Source organism: Zosterops lateralis (assembly GCF_965231275.1).
Source record: "Zosterops lateralis genome assembly, chromosome: 6".
Lineage (NCBI taxonomy): Eukaryota > Metazoa > Chordata > Aves > Passeriformes > Zosteropidae > Zosterops > Zosterops lateralis.
Genome location: NC_139761.1, coordinates 24,453,452 through 24,474,987, shown reverse-complemented (window position 1 = coordinate 24,474,987; position 21,536 = coordinate 24,453,452). Strand labels below are relative to the sequence as shown.

The 21,536-nt window shown below is 44.9% G+C and overlaps 1 protein-coding gene across 1 annotated transcript; it reads left to right on the top strand.

The window, feature by feature from the left end:
• Positions 1–2,289: 2,289 nt before the first annotated feature.
• PAX9 (paired box 9) lies at positions 2,290–20,265 on the top strand (the record flags this gene model as incomplete). The annotated part of the gene is made up of 3 exons (XM_083864204.1): positions 2,290–3,478; positions 5,696–5,835; positions 20,011–20,265. Exons 1-3 carry the CDS (start codon positions 2,779–2,781, stop codon positions 20,263–20,265), a joined length of 1,095 nt encoding a protein of 364 aa, XP_083720330.1. The 5' UTR covers positions 2,290–2,778.
• Positions 20,266–21,536: the final 1,271 nt, after the last annotated feature.

Below are 21,536 nucleotides of genomic sequence, written 5' to 3'. Positions count from 1 at the left end.
ACACGGAAAGGGGTTCTGGCTTCAGCCAACGCCTGCTGGTGCTGCCTGCGCAAAACGCCAGCGCTGGGACAGTGGCACTTGCGCGGGTGTGGGGAGTGCTCCCCTTATCAGAGCCAATTCCATCCAGGCTGAGGAGGCACCGCAATTTACAGGTGCCATATTCTCAAAGGGCAACTCGCACTGTCGAAGCAACCACAAAACCGCCATAGAAGAGCTGCTATTGCGGTGTTTTGGTTTTATTAGTTAGTTAGTGTGTTTGTTTCGGGGTTTTTTAATTTTTTTTTTTCAAATCCATGTGGAGAAAACAGAATTATCCGCCGATTTTTCGATCAAATAGGGAACCTGCAAAAGAGCCACGATTACCTTCTTTTCGCCACAAAACGTTTACAACATGCTGCTAATTTCTGGGAGATCTCCTGCAACATCCTATTTCTTCACAGTCAGGAATATTCACTGCTACATGTGCAGGGTCTGAAATCTCGCTCGTTTTTTCCCTAAAATTATCTTACATTTCAATTAAAATAATATCGAGACGATGTTTATACGCACCAGCGACATAAATTTTGTTGTTTGCTTGGTGATATTTCGTGCACTAGGATCACCGCCTTATTTCTTTTCAGGTTTTATTTAATTTGCGGAGTTTGTACCTTTGAGACGCTATTAAAAAAATACAAAAAACCCCCCAAAAAACCCCCAAAAACGAACCAACCAACCAAACAAAAAAAAAAACCACCCCGCAATAAACGACAAAGAAGAACCTCAGGATAATAATACAGAAAAAAAGCCCAAAACACAAGACAAACCCTTAGCTGGAGCTGAGAGCTCACGGTCTCTGCGCACAACCCGATGTAACGCAGGGCGTAAGATGCGCACACACAGGGTCAGCTCCGCAGACCGGCACACCAAACATCGCTCCCACATACACGCCGTGACCACACATTCTGTAATTCCGAGCCGCTTCGTCTGTTTTTCTTTTGCCAACATGCATCAGTGTCTTTTATAAAGCTGAAGACATTGACACTTTAGGATTGAGCGAGGTGCAGTGTCAATGTGGGGATGAAAAGGAACTGGGGCCGGTGTGCGGTGCCTGGAGAACACATCCAGCATCCAGCCCCGTCCCGTCTCCTCTCAAGGCGAGGGAAAATGCAGCTCGTTTCCTGACCGGTTGGGCATTTTCACCAAAAGTGACTCAACTCTCATCGCTCTCGGTTCTCTGGTTCACCGCCCGCGGAACATTCGTTAGCGAAAAGTGCTTTATTATAACGAGGGGCTCAAACCCGCCAAGAACTTCTCTCAACGCGGAGAAACCGTGTGTGCGTCAAGACCTCTGTCTGCCTCACTGGGGAAAGGGGGAACCGCTGTGCCAGGCTCGGAGCCCCCTCTCCGGCCGCTTAGTCCGGGAAAACGGCCAGAGAGAGCGGCGCTGCGCTGCCCTGCCGTGCCCCGGCCCCGCGGAGTTGCCGCCAGTGCCCCGGCCCTGCCAGTGCCCCGCCAGCCCTGCCAGTGCCCCGGCCCCGCTCGGCATCGCCCCCACGCCCGCGGCGCTCCCGCACAACTCACCCCGCAGGTGCGGAGCCCCGGCGCGGGCCCAGGTGCGGAGCGCTGCGCGGGAGCGGAAGGGCCGCGGCCGCCGCGCTGTCCGTCATCTCCCCCGGCCACTGGGAGGGCGGCGGGGCCGTGGGGCCGCCCCGGGGGCGGGATCGGGGGGGGCGGTGGGCCGCGGGCCCGGCCCAGCCCGGCCCTGCCCACGCTGCCCTGAGGTTGAAATGCAGAAGTCAAGGCTCTCCGGTCGGGATGTAGATTTCCTTGCGGTTGTTTTCTCCCTCGCGCTGCCGGTGTCTCCTCGGCGGAGATCGGCGGGGCTCGGGGCCGGGAGCGCGGGAGGCCGGGACTCGGTTCCCGGGCACGGGGATCCGCGGGGATTCGGGGCCGGCCCGGAGGTGCCCCGCTCGGAGGAATGGGTAAGTGGCCCGGAGCCGCAGGAGGGTTCAAGTGCTGTCAAGAGAGGGGGAGCACCGTGCGCAGCCATCTGCCGCCGCCGCGGCTCCCTTATTGACTTTGCTCGTGTTCCTACAAGTTGTAAGAACACGTTGAGGGTCAGGAGCAGGGGAGAGAGCGAGCTCATGACTAATGGGCTCGCTATTAGTGTTGTTAGGCGAGCGCGGGGCAGGATGGCAGCCGAGCGGATGGCTGGATGGAGCCCGTGACACGTTGTATATTATTTCTGACAGCGATGGTAGCAGTTAACATTTTAACACGCTTGTTTTACAGCCCGGTGTAATCGCGCTGTTAAGCGAAAGGCGCTAACAGCGCCGGGAACGGTCTTTAAAAAGTTAGCCCCGACTCAGAAGCGCCGCGCTGCCCCTCGCCTCTCCCAAGATGTAAAAGAATTTCCTCAACTACTTTTCCCTTTTCCTTCCTCCCCCTCCCCCACGTCTTAGAAGATGTTTTTCTTTTCTTTTTGTTTTCTTCGCGTTCCTTTTTCCTGTGGCAATAAAGCTGACTTGTCTGTTGGGGCGATCTCGTTTTCTCGTTTTTCACCTCTGGAATGTGCTTATTTTTTTTTTTTTTTGGGAATATGTTTGATGCACAGTCCGGAGAGCTCCGACATTTGTTGCCACGGATTTTCTTTCTTTCGGTCATTTTTTTTTTTTTTTAAATAATTCTCACTTTCTCCTTTCCCTTTCCTTCCTTCAATCTCGGGGCCATCCCGCTCTAGTAAAGAAGCGTGCGTGGAGTGACCGGGGGGGGGGTCCCTGTGTGTGCCATGTGTCTGTGATGAGGAGCAGCTCAGACCCCCTTCTGTGCCGTCCGCCGTGTCCGACGGCCGTGTTTGTGCATTTGCTTGCAGAACCCGCCTTCGGGGAAGTGAACCAGCTCGGGGGGGTGTTTGTCAACGGGAGACCCCTGCCCAACGCCATCCGGCTGCGGATTGTGGAACTGGCGCAACTGGGTATCAGGCCGTGCGATATCAGCCGGCAGCTCCGCGTTTCCCACGGCTGCGTCAGCAAGATCCTGGCTCGCTACAACGAGACCGGCTCCATCCTACCGGGGGCTATCGGCGGCAGCAAGCCCCGGGTCACCACTCCCACCGTGGTAAAACATATCCGGACCTACAAACAAAGGGATCCGGGCATCTTCGCCTGGGAGATCCGGGATCGCCTGCTGGCCGACGGCGTGTGCGACAAGTACAACGTGCCGTCCGTCAGCTCCATCAGCCGCATCCTCCGGAACAAGATCGGGAACCTGTCTCAGCAGAGTCACTACGAGTCGTACAAGCAGCACCAGCCGCCCCCACAGCCCGCTCTGCCCTACAACCACATCTACCCGTACCCCAGCCCCATCGCTGCGGCGGGGGCCAAGGTGTCCAGCCCTCCCGGGGTGCCGGCCATCCCCGGCTCCATGGCCATGCCCAGGACGTGGCCGTCCTCGCACTCGGTGACGGACATCCTGGGGATCCGCTCCATCACAGACCAAGGTGAGAGCTGCAGCCGGGGCCGTGAAGGCGGTCACACAGGGGCCGGAGGGGTTCATCCCCTGCTCTGGGGTTCTTTCCTCTCCGAGGGTGGGAGAGTGGTTTCGGTGTTTGATTCGGGAAACTCCTCTCGTTTCCGCCGGCACGGGCAGGGCACTGAGCTCACTGCAGCCTGGGCAGACGGGGGCTCTGGGTGGGCTGCGGCAAACAGGACATTCCGACTGTCACCTCCGCCTCTCTGAGCCGCAAAGTGGCGGTCCTGGCGGGGGTGGGGCGGCCCCAGGGTCCCGGTCCGGTCCCCAGCGAGGCTCTGCCGCGCTCCGGCCGCGGCCGCTGCCTTGGCGTTACCGGGAAAGTCCATTTTCTGTAGTCTTCGCAATCAGGCCAAATTTGCTTCGGCAGGAAGTTCAAATGTCATCTAATTGCTTTCATTCTGATGCTGTATTTTCCTCCGAAGCGGTGGTCTAGGGAATCAAAGGCCCAAGATTCGCCTTTTATCCCTTTCACATTCTTTCTGTTCCCCCGCCTGGAAAGCGCGTCCCGTCTCCTGCCGCTCGCTGGCGAGGGACGTTCTGTCCATTTCAGTCTTTGCCACTGAACCAACAGCGAAAGCGTTACTCAAAGTGTCACTGAAAACAACAATCCCGAATAACCTTTGCCTACAGCGATCTCTGTGTCCCATTCTTCTCTCAGTATTAGTGGAGAGGTGGGAGCTCTGGTCTCTGTTTTCACTGCCTTTTTAACAGCAACAATCCAGTTATAGCAGCATTTCAAATTCAAAATGATCCTTTAGGAATCGCAGAATAATTTTCTTCTTATTTTATCAGAAAGGTGATATTTTTTTCAAGCAACCCATATGCACGCACGATACATATTATTTCTGTGCATACATGCAAAAAGTGTTTGTTCTTTGCCTTTCACGATATAAACTTTATCCCAGCCCTCACTGGCACAAACAAATGTGCTTTTTTCTGAATCGACTTTAACAAATACACGCCTGGCAATCTCCGAGGCAATCTAGAGGTAGTGCTGGCAATGAACGTTTAAAAGAATGAGAACATTACGGTCACATGAGAAATTTACGGATTTTGTTTGGTTTGGTTTGGTTTATTTTGTTGTGTTTTTTTTTAGTGAGTTCCTCCTTTATTAACACCACATTGGCATTATTTTTAACAGCACATTGGTGCTGCCGGGTCCCCGATATTGCCCCGTCTCCCCAGCCCCCGCCAGGGCACATCTTTTTGCAGTGTGAAATCTCCCCCCTCCCCTCCCCTTCCCGTCAGGGGCTCGGGGCTGTGCAGCGGCCGCTGCCGCAGATGGGGGCTGTTCGCCCTTGATTTATAGGATAAACTGACCTTGCTGACACGGAAAGGAAGCCCCTATTCATGGGAAAGTGTGAGATCAGCAGAAAAGGGCGCTCACCGAGGGAGCTCAATTTCTTAAGACAACTCCAGATTTGTGCCTTTCCCCGGCGCGGGAGAGGCCGAGCGCGGTGGTGTCGCAGCGAATCCCCCTCCCAGGGCGGCTCCGATGGGGCCGGGCCCGGGCCGGGGCTCCCCTGCCCCTCCCTGGCTCCCGGAGCGGGAATCGGGCCGAGGGATTTCTCTGCAAAACACCCCGGTGTGCCCACGGCGCGGCTGATAGGCGCGTAAATAATAGGATTGTTATCTCTTTTCCTCCCCGCTTTCTTATCTCCCTCCTTTTATCCCCTATTAAAAAAAAAAAAAATTATTTATTTATTTATTTACTTTTGTGTTTCGTTTTCTTTTTCTCCCAAAAAGTGTTTGGAGCCCAGTTCATCTGCAGGCGTGTCAGGTCCGTTTATAACGTGGGGTATCGATTCTCCTCTGCCCCACAATTACACACACACAGCGGTTGCCGTAAATCCCCTTAGGAGATGCTGGGGGACAAGTGCGGGGCGCAGTTCCGTCCCGCCGGTGCGGGGACGTGGGACGAGAGAGCCAGCCAGCTCTGGGCTCAGTTACTGATCTCTGTCACAGGCTTCACGGAGTGCCCGACTCCCTTCTGCCCACGAATGACCCTCTCAAAGAGCTTCCAGGAGCTCCAGCGAGGTGTGGCGGGCGAGGGACCGGCTTCCCCTCAGCTCTGCCCCCCATGGGGAGAGGGAGCAGTCCCCATTCCCAAGCAAAGCCATCTCCATCTCCCAGTCCCAGCCTCTGCCTCTAACTCCCTCTCTCCCGCTGCTTTGTTTTCCAGCAGTGAATGACACCTCGCCTTACCCCAGCCCCAAGGTGGAGGAATGGAGCAGCCTGGGCCGGAACAGCTTCCACCCGCCGGCCCAGCACGCCGTGAACGGCTTGGAGAAGAGCTCCCTTGAGCAGGAGGCCAAGTACAGCCAGGTAAAGAGAGAGGCGGGGGGCGGGCGGTGATGCTCAGGGCTCCCGAGCTCGGCCCGGGGCTGCCGTCCTCGCTTTGGAGCCGGTGCTGGCCTTCCCTCGGTTTTGGTTTGCAAAGACGCGGGGGGAAAAGCCTGTCTCTCTTGGCTCCTCTCTCCGCTCCCTCCCCGGGCCGGCCGCGGTGCCCAGCGCCCCCACCCCGCCCGCTGCCGGTGAGCCCAGGGCTGAGACCCCCACCCCGCCTGCTGCCGGCGAGCCCAGGGCTGAGACCCCCACCCCGCCCGCTGCCGGCGAGCCCAGGGCTGAGACCCCCACCCCGCCCGCTGCCGGCGAGCCCAGGGCTGAGACCCCCGCCCTGCCCCGCTGCCGGTGAGCCCAGGGCTGGGACCCGCCGACACCGAGCCCCGGGCCAGCCGGGCCAGCGGGCACGTCCCGCCGCCGCCTCTGCCCCTACAGCCGCCTTTTGCTCTGTCCGCAGCGTGCTCTGTAGTCAGGGGAATAATTTGAAAATGAGGTGTAATTGCTTCCTACATTAAGCATTTTTAAACGCTTAAGTAGACGGCGAATTTCCTACGTTTTAATTACAACACAATATAACTGTTACTTAATGAATCTCTGTCTGAATCTTTGTACTTGCTAATCAAGTCCCATGCCAGGAGAAAAAGCTATAAAAGACTCAAGTGTTACTCGTTGGGAAAGCGCAGATTTTGAAAACATTTTTTCCGTGTGATGGAAACATTTCAAAAGGCATCAGAGGTCTCAGACACACTGACTTCCCCGCCACGCGTTTGTTGTGCTTAGAACCAAGTCGAAGAAAACCCACAATCACTGTTTAGCATTTTCCCCGTTCAAAGACAGAGGTTTTGGACATATTTGCTGAGTTCTGTGTCTGGTTTTAGACCCATGTAGAGGAGACTTTTGTAGCTGGTGTTTGGTGGTGAGGGTAGCTGAATCAGACTCTTTCACATTCAAGATGTGGAGCACAAACTGCGGGAACGCTTGCACAGAGCGGGCAGAGCGGGAAATCCTGTACATCCCGACAGTGAACAGCTTCTTCATTACATATATTGCTTTTTGAACAATACACCACCCTCAATACTGTCTTATTTGTTTTGGTTTTTTAAATTATCCCATTATTATTATATTCATTTCATATCACAAATAATGTGCGCTATAGTATAGCCATGATTGTATGGTTAAAGATAGAACTAGACTTAGATTTAGTGTTACTGCTCCTTCTACAATTCTCTTTGAAGACTAAAATAAGTGTTAAAAGACTTGCTAGAAATTAATAGATACAGTTTGTCCTATTCCATAAGAGCAACTGTACTGTGGCTTCATTGCCTTGGGTTCCAGGCTGGGCCTCCTCCACACAATCCTGCTGAAATATTCACAGGATCTTGTTCATAGGCTATAAACCATGGCCTCTGATGGATCTCATTTACTTCAACAGATGTGTTGAGAAACAGTGTTTTATAAATTGCGTTATTTTCAATGCTGGTTTGGAAACTATTTTTTTCCTTTTATTGTTTTTCTTTTTTACTTTCAATATTTATGATTTCATCTTCATAATATATGAAGATATATTGTTCTATTGTCAATACCAGCTATAATTTAAAGTTTTGTTCAACCTGAAAGATCACCTGATAAGTGTTATTTAAACATATGCACTATTTCAAATTTGAGAAGATTGCTATTAATAAAATGGGATTAATTTATCCAAATAAATTGTTCAGAGGGTTTCAAAGGGCAGCAAAGCCATATGCAGAACCCTGCTCTCTAAAAGAAGACATAGAGGATGTTCTTCCCAGCTTCTTCCCTGTTATAATATAGCAAAACAGAATTTGGCTTTGGAAAGTTCCAACACATAGAGCAGTCTATTCATAAATTATACAGAATCGTTATCCAGAGAATTAATTTTAATGTGCATTAATTGCTGTGTCTATCGCAAGTTCATTACCTTGCTAATTTAGAATGTGCTAAAAAAATCAAGCTAAATAAGGATGGGAAAATGTGATTATTTGCGGTTTTTGCCGCATTACTTCTGCCAAAATATTTATTCCAGGCAGTGTGATGTTTATGAACCAAATTCCTACTGCACATAGCACTGACTTACTGTCTTTTTGCTGAAGTGCAGTGAATCTGGAGTGACAGTGTGTGTCTGTGACAGTAAAGACAAAATTCTCTGACCTCATGGGATCCATGGTCTCTTGCAGTATGTATGGTTTTGGTGTAAAGAGATGAGCAGAGCATATGAGGGAATGTTGGTTCATTTGTAAATCTAGCAGGGTAGTATTTGGAATGGGGAGAAAATGGGGAAGTCTCAGACATAATATGCCAGAAGGACTAAAGTGAGATAGGCTCTATGGTTGTACTTTGGGGTAAATGCTATTTCCTTATCTCTTTTTGGCAAATCTTTTTACAAATGCTCTTAAGGATCTTAAGGAGGCAGATATCAGATTTCCCCTGGAGAAGTGATTGTTCTGTGATATTCCAGTTTTATGTCTGTATTATCAAAATCAGAAGTGCCTACAAGAGGAGGAAATCAAGTGAGGATGTTTAACTCGGGCTTCCCAATTTCACAACAGGAGCAGAGGAAATGTGCTCTGAAGCACATTAACAATGGATTTTGTGTGAGTGATAGGTAATTCTGCATTTTCCAACAAATATCATCTATGTATTTAAGCATCATCAACATCCAGAGTTCACCTGTCCATAGCTTGCAAATAGCTCCATAACCACTAGGCAAGTGAAAAACTTGTTTCCCTGCCTTAGTCATGGAAGATAATATTTTGCTTCTCAAGAAGTCCTTGGAAAATCCCTCTGTGTGAGAAAGACCAGAAAAGTTGAGACCAAAGAACGAGGTCTTGTGTACTTTTACATTATATTTATTTGATCACGTCTTTTGAATTGATATACATTTGTTTTAAGGCACGGGATACTGTAGGGGTTTTTTAGGCAAAACTCCTACTGACATCCCAGACTTGTCAGGCAGCAGCCAAGGCTGACCTCTCCAATCAGTTCCAATGACTATATTCCAGCCCTTGTTCCACACATCAGTGGGAATTCGCCCACAAAAAAGGCAGGATTTTTGCTTTGACAATATACAGCCACACTAGTTTAACATGAAACTGAACGTCTGGATGTAGAACATTTTTCATTTTATGTATTGTGTCTTTCCTGGGGGTTTTGTTTGCAATGTTGCTCATATTTGGGTTTTGGGAGATGAAAGCTCAGCCTGTGATTCTGTACAAAACATTCCACAGGAAACCAAAAGATGCCTTGTCAAGTTTCTATTCAGGTTTAATTACCTGATGTCCCAGGTTGTCATTTATACGTAAGCAATTGCATAATTTTCCTGGTGTATCACACATTTGTCATATGGCTTTCAAACAGAGTGACTGTGAATCAGAGAAACTGAAGAGGAAAATAGATTTTTCCAAGAGCTTAACAGTTTTGTATCATACACATTTCATATGGAACTCAGTTGTATTGCATTATTTATGCAGGGAGGTACATTCAGTGTGGTGTTCAGGTGCTTCTACAGATAATTATACTATTTTACAAAGGATGGATATTCTGAGTATTTTCTGTTGCATTGCATAGTTTATACTGACTACTGCATTAAGAAAAAAAAATAGCCGAAATGACTGCAATATGAACACATTTGTAACCTGCATTTGACATCAAAACACTTAATAAACATGTATTGTATTCAAAATGCAGATCTCAGACATCTGATGCTTGTGACTTGCTGGACTAACATCATGAATGTTCAAACTGAAAAAAATTGTGGTCTGTATTTACACATGGATGAGAATGAAGAAGACTTGACATATGTCTGTATGATTTGCTGAGAGGCAAATAGCTTGGAAATAATTTCTTTTCAGAATGACTTTCTGTGTGCATTGCAGGAAGCAGATGTGCATATTGCCAAAGAGACCTAATACTCATTAATGGGAAAAATCTTGTAACTGGGAGTCTAAGAGCCAGCTTGCTGCTGGAAATGGTACAGTGTTTGGAGGCCTCATCCCAAACCCACTGCAGAAAACACTCCTCCTAATTTAGAGGGGTTTGTGAACACAGTTTGAGTGGTCTTCCTCTGACATGCTGCCCAAACCCCTAAGCAGCAACTACCTCAGGTCTGTCTCAGCTGAACTTCGTCAGCTGTTAGGGGCTCGAGATTTCGGCACTGCCGGGGTATCACTCCCTGTCCTTTGGCTGCATTCTGACTGGGGGCTGTGAGCTCTTTGTGCTGCAAGCATATAAGGGGAAGGCTCCATTTTAGGGCAAGTGACTGCAAACGTGGGTGCAGTTCTGGACAATTATGTGCACAGAAAATGTAGGTAATGTAAACATTTAGTTCCTGATCTTTCATCTGTAGATGAACAGGAACTGTATATTTGGTGGCCATGCATCTGTAACTGTAACTGCAGTGCTTAGAATGCACATCGCGTGGTAACTTCTTTGGGGAGAACATTAAAATGTAGCCTTAAATATTACGATCAGTTACATGGTCCTCCTACACACATGATTACTGAAAAAGTTAATTAGCACATTACTTATTTGGCATCTTATATTATAACTAAGGATCCAGGCAGTTGCATTTCTGCTATTGGTCTGTGCAAAATCCATCAAAATCCTCAGTCATACCGAGGCAGGAGGGGGGTGAAGCTGCGAAGGAAAGGTGTTTATTTGCTTTCTTGCCATAGTACACAGCAGCACTGTTAGAAGAGTCTGGTGCAGGAGTTCAGACCTTGGCTTGGAGACTGTCTGGTTCTGTGTCACTTTCACTAGGATCTCCAGACCAGCCTGCTATCAGAATATTGCCACTAAGACGGCTTGCTCAAGGTCTAGGCATCCTTGTCATTGCATGTTGTGGGTGAGGGGGACGAGCTGATCCCACTACATGCACCCGATTCCTCCCCAGGTGATCTGGATGGCACCCAATTCGAACCCCATTTGTGAGACCTGCCTCTTACTGGCCACCTGTTTCCACGGCCAAAACACAGTGCCCTGTCCACCAACCCACATGGCTTCAGGGCACTCCACCCGGATGAAACTAATAAAGAAAGTCAGAGAGGTGAGTGAATGGTATGATGACACTCAAACTGCATTCTAAGCACCTTCTGCTCAAAGCACCCCAACCCACCAGGAGGTCTGCCATGACAAACAGGACCAGGGACTGTAAAGTGGGAGTGATGAGAGACACCTATCACAGCCAGGGAGCAGAGTGCCAGGAGCCAGGGGTATTAGATGTGATTTTGCCTGTTCAGTCTTGGTTCTTGCAGTAGATTGTCAAGTATATAAAGACTGTATAGGGTGTTTGAATTTGTTCGTTGTGGCAATTTATCAGCTTTTAGGAATTGCCTACACACTTAGTCATAGCAACCATAGGCCTTCAACAATTGATGGGTCATGGGTTCACCCTCCTTAGTGTACCAGCTTCCCAGTAACTGCCTCTGCAGCATCAGAGATTTGTTAGACACAGGACACTGCTGTTTTGGTCATCCCTGAAGACAACAAGGTGGGGACTTTACCAGTTTGACCCCATATTTGCCTAGCTTCTAGACATCAAGAATACCTTTGAAGTGTCTGTGTCCATAAGTCTCCTCCCTCAGTTTTGTTTAAATAACAGAATATTGAAATTACAATATATATTGCTAAGTATATAATAATAAGAAGGCATTTTTCATAGAACCTTTCAATAATACATTATGGTGTTAACCAACAGCATAGAAAAGAACAAATGTTTGTTCCTTCCAGTGTATTTGCTTGTTTAGTGTCCATGTGTGCCCTGCCCAATTCCAGATTTTGCCAAAATACTAAGGGGGAATTATTGTGCAAATCTGTTCTAAAACTGTGGGAATCTGTTGTTAATTCCTGCTCAAAGGAGTTTGCTTATATGACATGATTTTTTTTCCCCTGTGCTTTCCTATTGTCCTCATAAGCCCAGTATATCTGTCTTTGGAAGACTTAAGTTGTGTTTTTGTCATCAGAACCAGACTTTGTGCTTATAGCAACCAGAATTTGTTTTTGCCCCACTTTGACAGTCTGGTTGTGAAGTTAAGCAGTAGACCATACGCCAAGATCCAGCATCTTCATTGGAAAGGCAGTGACTTTGATTTATGTCATCCTTCTTAACCCTGTTTGAAAGGGAAGCAACCATCCAGTGAGAGTGCAGACCTTGAACTATAATCTGCATTTGGAGACATTTTGGTGGACATATTAGTGTGCGCTTGGTGTGCCATGGTAGATCTCACTTCACTGTGAAAGCCGCCTAAACCCATGGCATTTCTGAAGGAGCACTGGAAACCCTTGCTTCTTGCTGTTCCCTCAAAATGTGCTTAGGTTTTACAGCAACCTCTGTCTGCCTTTTATCCACCAGGCCTTTTTCTCCTACGTCTCTTTTCCTTCATTGTTTTTGTAGTAGATTGCTCAGTGTCAGAGAATGAGTGGTGTTTTTTTGGTCTTTTTCTTCCCCCTTTCTTCCGCCTGCCCACCCCCCCACCTTTTTTATTTTTTTTTTTTTTCCTTTTCTTTTCTTTTCTTTTCTTTTCTTTTCTTTTCTTTTCTTTTCTTTTCTTTTCTTTTCTTTTCTTTTCTTTTCTTTTCTTTTCTTTTCTTTTCTTTTCTTTTCTTTTCTTTTCTTTTCTTTTCTTTTCTTTTCTTTTCTTTTCTTTTCTTTTCTTTTCTTTTCTTTTCTTTTCTTTTCTTTTCTTTTCTTTTCTTTTCTTTTCGCTGTAGTTTGCTTTGGAAAAGACATAAAATGCCCCTGGCTCCTTCAGAAGAGGATTGGTGATGGTGTGTAAATTCAAGTTACTATTACTATTTCCAAAACTGGGATTTTATTTCCCTGAAGAGGCTGAGATTTAAAACTGGATAAGTAAATATAATTTAGAGTGATCTTGATGCATGTCCCAACTATAGTTGAAACACTCAATTGATATTATCTGGTTTTTATGTTATTCACTGCAGCTGGGGATGGCTACAAGTAAAGGAAACAATTTTAAGTTAATAAAAAAGCACATTAAACACGGGGAATGGGATCTGATCAATATGAAAAGACTGAACTTCATTTTAGAAGGGAGTAGTGTGATTTTTCTTACGCAGTACATTGTTGTGCATTGAATTTATATAATGGCAGAAATAGCTGTGAAGAAAATGGCATCTTTTTAAGAGATAATGTATAGGATTGGGTAGCTAACTATGTTGGAAATCTTAGAGCACTCCAGCATGTGAATAAGTCCGTTCAAATTGTGGCTTCAACTAGAATACCAGCATTGCTTTGCACAACTTCGGTGAAAGAGAAATACTGTAATTCTCCATTCTTGAAAGGTCTGTTTTCCTTTTTCAAATCTGTCTTCTGGAAATCAACTCAGTTCAGCTGAGCAACAGAGCAGCTGTAAGCCCCTTGCTCATGTGTTATTTTTAAAAGCCTCTCAGTTCCAATGTATTATCACTGTTTACTCTTTCTTGAAAACAAAGGTAAATATTATATTAAATAATATTATACCTTAATATCCTACGTACAAAACATTGCCTCTTCTGTTTAAGATTTTTTTTTTATATCGAAATTATTTAATGTTAGCGTCCAAATTTTTCAGAATCTTATTCTCTGCTGATTGCAGTGGAATGAATAGAAAATCAAATCAGGAATATGTTAAATAAAATAAGTTAATTCATCTAAGAATATGGATCTTTAGTCTAATATGAAAATATTTTTGTAAGAATATTTTCCAGCACTATAAAAAGCAAACCATGACTCACAGGATCACAGGATTAACTGTGGCTAGGTTATTCAAATATACCTTAGCAGTTTTATCTCTTTCTTTTTTTTTTTTTTTTTTTTTTTTTTTTTATAAAAATCATTATCATAAACTGGGGAAATTTACTCAGTGTAGACTTTTGTAACCCTTCCTCTTTAGGTAATTGTGATTTATCTGTGTAGGCACATTAATTCTGGTGGAACACTGACCTGAATGAACATTTGTGTTATCATGTTGTTTTTCCTGTTGATGCTGTAGCACTGAATTGCAGCTTCAGAATTTAGCTCTAATTTAGTAACTACAATTGCTAAAAATATATTACTTAAGTTTATAAATTTTAAAACCCCTCAATTCTTATTACTTAGATCATTTAGTAACGCCTTTTTCCTAAATGATCTACTTCTATTACAGGCCTGCTACTGCTGTTTTACTTGGAAAATTTGTTTACTCTTCCCTTGGGATCCCACATGTTGGCTTGATTTATAAATCATATTTAACCTCCAATTATAAAGGGAGATTTAGCGTGTTTGCTTTCTTGATGTTTGCAGTTTGTGTTTGATTGCTCCTCGTCTTGTTGTCATAATCGTTTCAACTGATTATGTGCATGTCACTAAAAATGAGATATCCTCTAGATTTTTATGCTAATTTGCTCTTCTGATTGAAGGACTAGATATTTTGCTCCCTGCTATGCTTTTTCTTGCCGTGGAAAGAACTACTTCTGCAATAGCTTCTTCCTGACTGTGACTTGAGGCCACTTGGAAAAGATTTATCATTTCCAGAAAATGTTTGAAGGTTTTCATTTTGAAAGCCAGCAGCGAGGGGGTGTCTGTGTGTGCGGGGAGCAGCGTCCCTGCAGAGAGAGCTGCTGCCAGCCCTGCACTGTGCAGGGCAGCGCTGCTCCCCGTGCCGGCTGCGGTGCTCTGCTGCTCGCTTCTGCTGCTCTCGGGGAAGGGCTTGTGCAGGATCAAGGCTGAGCCTGCTGATCCAAGGACAGGAAGGATTCATTCCCTCCAAGCCAGTGTTAGAATTGAGAGATACAAACGAAAACAGCTACCTTATTCACCAAAGGTGTGTCCCTTAAGCCATGTCACAGACTGAACTTCTGATGACTGCAGCAGGGGATTTTGGGCTGAGTCACTGTCCAAGATCACTCAGGCTGCTGAATTAGGTAACTCGAACTTGAAGGCTATGCTGCTTCTCCAGAAACATTTTTTTTAAAGTAATTTAGAATACTTCTACAAAGCCTACATTCTTAGTCTATGCAATACATGAACTCTTTAATTAAATATTGTAACGATTGTATTACAATGACCAAGTCATTTAAATAATTTTAAATAATAACAATAAGAAAAATAATTTTCATTCTTTTGGACACTCACTTTAGATGCAGAGTTAGACTATAAAATTGAGGTGGCATCCACCTGTGACATCAAATCTGCTTTTGTTTGTATTCACATAAAACTGAAATGAGATCCTTTACATTTTTGCCATTAATGATAGCTAATATAAATACAGGTTTGTGATTTCGAGTGTTGCAATTCTGTGTCATTTTCTGAAACGTTTAGCAGCAATAAGGGAAGGGAATATAGGAGATGGTTTAATTTTGATACTGAGAGAACACATATCTAGCAAGCAAAAGTCAGAGAAGGAAAAGTAGGGAAGGGAATGAAACAAAATTATATTAATTCACTACAATATATACTTAGAATTTATACCATGAGGACTGGAAGTGAAATCTAGCTTGCATGTTTCTCTGTTTCTTCTGTGACCAAGGCAGAAAAAGGCAAAATCAGGCAGTTTGTCTGACATGGAGTGACTGGGAAGTTTGTCCAGAAAGCTTGTACCCTTGTATCTTCTTACTGTGAAGGAGAGGGGAGGCTGAAGATCTACAATATATTATACAAGCATAACCTTCAAAACAGATATCAAGGTGTGTGTGGTGACTCTCTCTGGTTTGGGGAAGGATTGTTCTGACTTTAAGGAGTCCAATAAACCAATAGAAATTACTTATTCCAAAGACATTCTCACAGTAGCTTGGTTCTAGCCTTGCTTTTCATCCACCCACTCCCTCTGTGTTGCAAATCACAAACAGACTGAAAACAATGACAAAAAAAAAGTTGTCTCTAGTTAGTATTGTATCTCAAGTGACCAAAACGAAAGATTCCATCTGTTAAAACTACTCAACCAACTCCTTTACTGGTATAAGGAGGTGCAATCTGCTTGTTTCTGCAGTACCATTTTGTGTGACCTAAGCAAGGCTTTATGTCCACCCTGGTTTTGATTTCTCACCTCAATATTCCTTTTACTGTCACTGGCAGGTATCAGCAGCAACTTGGCAGAAAGGCACCAGACCCAGCTTGGGATCCTGACCCAATTACTCTTGTTTTGCTGGTATCTTTGCAAGAACTTGTTTAAATGAATTTGTGAGTTGGTGGGAAGTCATGTCTTCTAGGTTTCAAATGCAGCTCTAAAATTTACAAATACTTATTCCATCAGTTGTCTCAAAACATTGATAGAAGCAGCAATGGAGAGAAAAAGTTTCTCTCTGATCTTTGTAAAAGCCAGAAAGGAGGCACTTTCAAATGGGAACCCTTATCTCTTACACAGCAGAGGTTCTTGTTCAGCTACATGTTTGTTTGTTTGCTTAAAAAAATTAGATTTCCCTTGAAAAATGATGGTTTAAATTAAGAAAAAAAAAAATTTATAAAACTTAAAAACCAGGTTCAAGCACCTCTGCACTTAAAACAAATTCTTAGGGTTTTAGAAATCCATAAACACCGTGGGGTTCTTGCACTCCTAATTATGAATGTTTACATTTTGGTGTTCATTTCCTCTGATTGAAATACTGCAGGATGAATTATTCATCCAGTATATACAGGGTCATGGAACTTAATCCCCTCCATTTATTTTAAGTGAATGTCATGTTTGTAAAAAGTGCCAGATTGACAGACAAGATTCAACCCTTCTGATAACCTACGCTTTGTATCTAAGGCTGTTTGGAAGTTAAAGCTCTCGTGTCAAGACTATTAGGTCAAGCCTTTCACAGATGAAAGTCAGAGATTAAAATTAGGGGGTTTGTTTGTTTGTTTGTTTGTTTGTTAAAATCATACAGAGTGAGTTTTCCTCTATCCCCTCATTTTTTAATTCAGGTCAGAGGAAGCCTCTGACTGCTTTGTGGGTATGGCTCAAACCTCCCCTAAAGCAGAATTGCACTCTGTGCTGGGCCAGTTCCTACTCATCCCAATGCTGCCTACTTGGCTGAGGGCATCTGTGGCATCCACAGAATCATGGTTTTGAGTGGTAAAGCTTTGTAGCAGTGCAACAAAAGTAAGAATGCTTCACCAATTCAGTGAAGCAGTGATGACAGACAGCATTGGTGGCCTCTGACAGGTTGCAGCTGGTGGTCCTTACACAACTGTCTCCATGTCCTGCCCTCAGTAGTTGGGGCAAGATCTTTCTGACATGTAGAATAGACTATAAAAACAACAGTTTTCACAGCTGTATTTTGAATGAGAGAGAGAGAGAGAGAGAGAGTGTGTGTGTGTCTGTGTCTGTGTCTGTGTAAAAGGGTTGCTCTGGCCGCTATAAATCTCTATAGGTATTCTTTTAAATATTCTTCTAGCTGTAAAGAATACTAGTGACTCTTTAGTCAATTTCCATCTGTTTTATCAACAACCCAAGTGGCACCTAGAGTATGATTCAATAGGAAACCTGGGCTTCTCTGTGAATTACAGTTTGAAGACTTTGTGCCATAAGGCCACAGAACGCATGTGTGATTGGATCAAATATTTATCAGCGAGCCTGTTGATAAAATATTTATCAACAATGTCTGGTTTAATGTGAGGTGTTCTGGAGCTCAGATTTGCCTCAGATCATGCAAAGTCATCTGCTTATGGTTGCTAAGGAACCCCTGGTGGCCTTGTCTGTAGGAGATACAGGAGGCCAGGACATGGGCTTGAACGTTGGTGGACCAGCAAAGAGATGCCTTGTTGGCACATTGCCTGGCACAGATCTACTCTGTACCTACTAACACATCCTTCCCAAAGCACAGCTAAGGGTTCACAGAACATGAGCACTCATCATGAGGAATCTTACTTAAGATGGGGCTTCTGGGCATAGCACTGAGCCCACTGTGTGATACCAGCCTCCTTGGGAGTGGGAAAGCCTGAGGAACAGGCCCAGGAACAGGATGGATTCACAGAGTCAAAAAAACCTCTTTTGAGGTTTAGAAGCTGAAGGTTTGTGCTATCTCAATGGGTATGTGACTTCAGGGACTGGTCCCATATATTTTCTCCTTCCAGCACCCACCCCTTCAGAGTCTCTGTACTTCTCTGTGCAGAATATGTTTGAGTTGTGGCTCTTGATAACCCAGAGTTAGAACCTGGCTTCAATGGCTCTATGGCCCCTGTGCAAAGCTTTTTGTTGGTTCTTGTTAAAAAAACAGAGGTGCTGTTTCTTGTTTCATGTTAGAACATTGGAAAAGCAGCTTTTTAGGACCACAGTTTTTATTTCCAGTACATTCAATGAAATAATTTCCCATGTGATTCACAAATTGTACTGATTTGCAGTGCAATTATTTGCAGGTTTGTATTAATTTAGTATTGTCACCAATACTGATTTGTAAAGCTGAGGTTAAAGTGTAATTCTGAGTCACAGTAGGGAACACGTAATACAAATTACTGGTCAGATCACATATTTGGATTTTCAAAAGAATAAGGCAACTTCAGCTTCAACAAAGCATTCATGGATTTTGAATGACAATTACATTGCTGCTGCAGCTGTGTGTTTTGTACTAATTAATATTCCTATTGGAAGCTTGTGGCCAGAATCCCATTGTTCTCTCCTGCTGCTTTAGATTGCTGTACAGGTTTATATTGATGGAGTCCAGCAGAATGACTGCTTTGTAAATCCCCAATGACAATGAGAGGATGGTCTAGAGAGTGGAACTCTGAGCTACATGGATAGGAAACTCATGAGCCTGAAAATAGGCCAGTGCCCTTTATGAAAGTAAATACTGGAAATCAGGCAGGTGCAATCCAGGCAGAAATCGAAGAAGTGAAATATTAACACCACGTGAAGTTTTAGCAGAAACAAAAGTCTGCTTCATTTCTTAACTTTGCACTATTCAGGTTGGGTCCAGTTGTACTATGTGATGATGCTACAGGATCTGCTGAATCAACACTCTTCTTTCATATCCAGATAGGAAACATTTTTGAGAAAAAAATGCCACTCCAAATCCTAAACCAAACACTACACAAATTGAAACTTAAGCAAGATAAATGGTCTTGGTTTGTACCTGTTGTGCTGAAGAAATATTTATGGGTGTGAAATAAACCACCAAACACTTTTTACTTAAATAAGGAGTCATTAATTGTGAAATCATACCATAGCTGACTGAAGGACTCTCCCTCCTCTATTTAAATAGAAACCCTTCCCTCCAGCCTACAGAAGGACCTAGGAAAATAGCTTGCGGAAAGGACCCAGCCCTGCAATTGTTTTGTGCACAGAAGCTCTATTGAAACCAGGAGAAGCTATGCGCAAAGAACATTTCTGCGTTTTTTATCCCAAGTATCTAGAAAACAGATTTTTAAAGGACACCATCAATAATACTACTGCTACAGTTCTGACTCATGCTCTAAACAAACAGTTACCAAAGAGTTTAAGATGTTCCACCTCCTCTAGTTGCTGTTACCTCTTCACTCTGGGGAGTGTTGTTTTCAGACCTGTGCCCACACCTGCCCATGGCAGCTCAGGCTGAGCCCACCCTCCTTTTGGGCCAGGAGAAGTGAGGCACAGGGATGGGTCTGCCTCTCCTGTTGCTGGAATGGCTGTGGTCACAGCTTAAACTTCCACAGCACTACCAGCAGGCCTTGCAACAGTGACTAACAACCTGTGCAAAATTTGGGAAAGGTAGATAAATGTTGCAGTTCATCTACTTCAACCTATGGAAATCATTGCCAAGTGCATTAAGGTGCTCAATGAGAGAGAAGGAAGAGACTCATTATAAATCCCTCCAGTATCTCTCAAGTGTAATGATTAGATGCAACCATGGGCTTTTAGGAGTCCACAGAAAACAGGAAGGTAGGCAGGTGTACAGCGGGCTTAGCAGTTCCTGCCCTACTCTTGGTCTGTGTTCCCTAAACATCTGCGGGTGGTCCCTGTCTGGGACAGGTTGCCAGGAGAAGTGTGAAGCACTGATCACAGTGGGGTAACTGGTCTTAAAATCAAAGCAGAAGGGGCCACTGAGCCCCTGAAATTCAGGGGAACATTTATGTATTTTTCTCTCGGTGTCCCTGCTGGCCTTAGTTTTGGTACAAAGCCCCAGCAGCATCTGAGGGCAGCTTATTTTATGCCTGATCCAATGTGTCTTACTCTCTTAGAAATTCTTTTCCATTCCCTCTCCTTTCAGGCACCCAATGGCCTCCCAGCCGTCAGCAGTTTCGTGTCGGCACCAGCCATGCCTCCCTACGCCACGCCGGCCCAAGTGTCACCTTACATGACGTACAGCGCCACTCCATCCAGCTACATGGCCAGCCACGGCTGGCAGCATGCCGGGGGCACCCCGCTGTCCCCCCACAGCTGTGACATCCCTGCCTCGCTGGCATTCAAGGGCATGCAGACAGCCAGGGAGGGCAGCCACTCCGTCACGGCCTCCGCTCTCTGATGCAGGAGCTGCTCCAGGAGCACCATGAGCTGGCTGGCTCCTTGGCCCCTGAGCCTGGCTCACGGACTGCTCTCTTCATGCTGGGTGACACTTGGCATTTCTGCTCGTGACTTGTCTCCCGTGAGGCTTTTGGGATTGAAAGAGCTGAAGACAACGTCAGAAACTGAGAGAAGTGTGTTGTGCTCTTAAAGACTTTGTGTCCCTCAAAGGGCTCATGGAGCCTTGTTCCACTCTCTCCTGGTCAAACCACACATATTTATTCTTAATCATCACAAACTTTCTAAATGTGCAATTGTTACTAAGATTTGTGCAAAAATCAATAAAGAAAAATCACCACGGAAAATTCTGCTATGCCTTGAATCAGCAAAGGTGGCTGAATGGGAAGTGTTTGCCAATTGCCTAGAGAACAACCCCTTTAATTGATGAGATACAATCCACTGTTATGAAGAGGTCCTTTATTGTTGTTTTATTGGGTTTTGGTAATCAACTATGGAATGAAGGCAATAGATGGCTTTCAGATTCTTCTGGCATATTGCCATCATCAGGCAGTAGTAAGATCTTTGTGATTTTATCCATTTGTAAATAGAGGCTTTTGATGGCATTTGTTTTCACCTTCCAGTACATTTCTTACCTTTTTTTTTTTTCTTTTTTAAGTTAAGAAGATGATTTCTAGTTATTTTCTATGTCTTTGCATGGTGGAGCGAGAGGTGATGAGATTTAGGTTGGGTTTTTTCTTCATGTTTTTTGTGCCTACAGTGGAGGCTTCAACATCTTACAAAATAGTTATCTCTTTGGCAGAAGAGTCAAAGGCAGAAATCCAGCTAAGTAACTCTCCACAGCTATATCCAGCCTCCCAGATTTATGAAACACCACATTCATATGAAGTGTACAAATAGAAATGAATGGAAAATACCTGAACAAAATGGAAGACTGTAGAGGAAAATGCTGTTAGTGTGCAACCTGTGCAGAGATGCTTAAAAAGCCCCATCAGCCAAAGACCCCACTGAGAAACAGAATTGTACCGTCATTCTCAGCTCACTTGTGTCCAGATTATGTTGTATTTTTTTAAAGAGGACCTTGTCTTTAATTTCTGCTTTAATGAATGTAAAGTATGGCTCTTGGTAAAGTTTACATTGTTGTTCTGAAGCTTTTTTTTTCCCTTATAGATATACTGGTGGTGGTGCTACAAAAAGAGATATCATTTATATATTAACAAATTTCCTTTCTACATTTCTGTATGCAGTGGCAAGTACTCCGTGCCAGTTATTTTG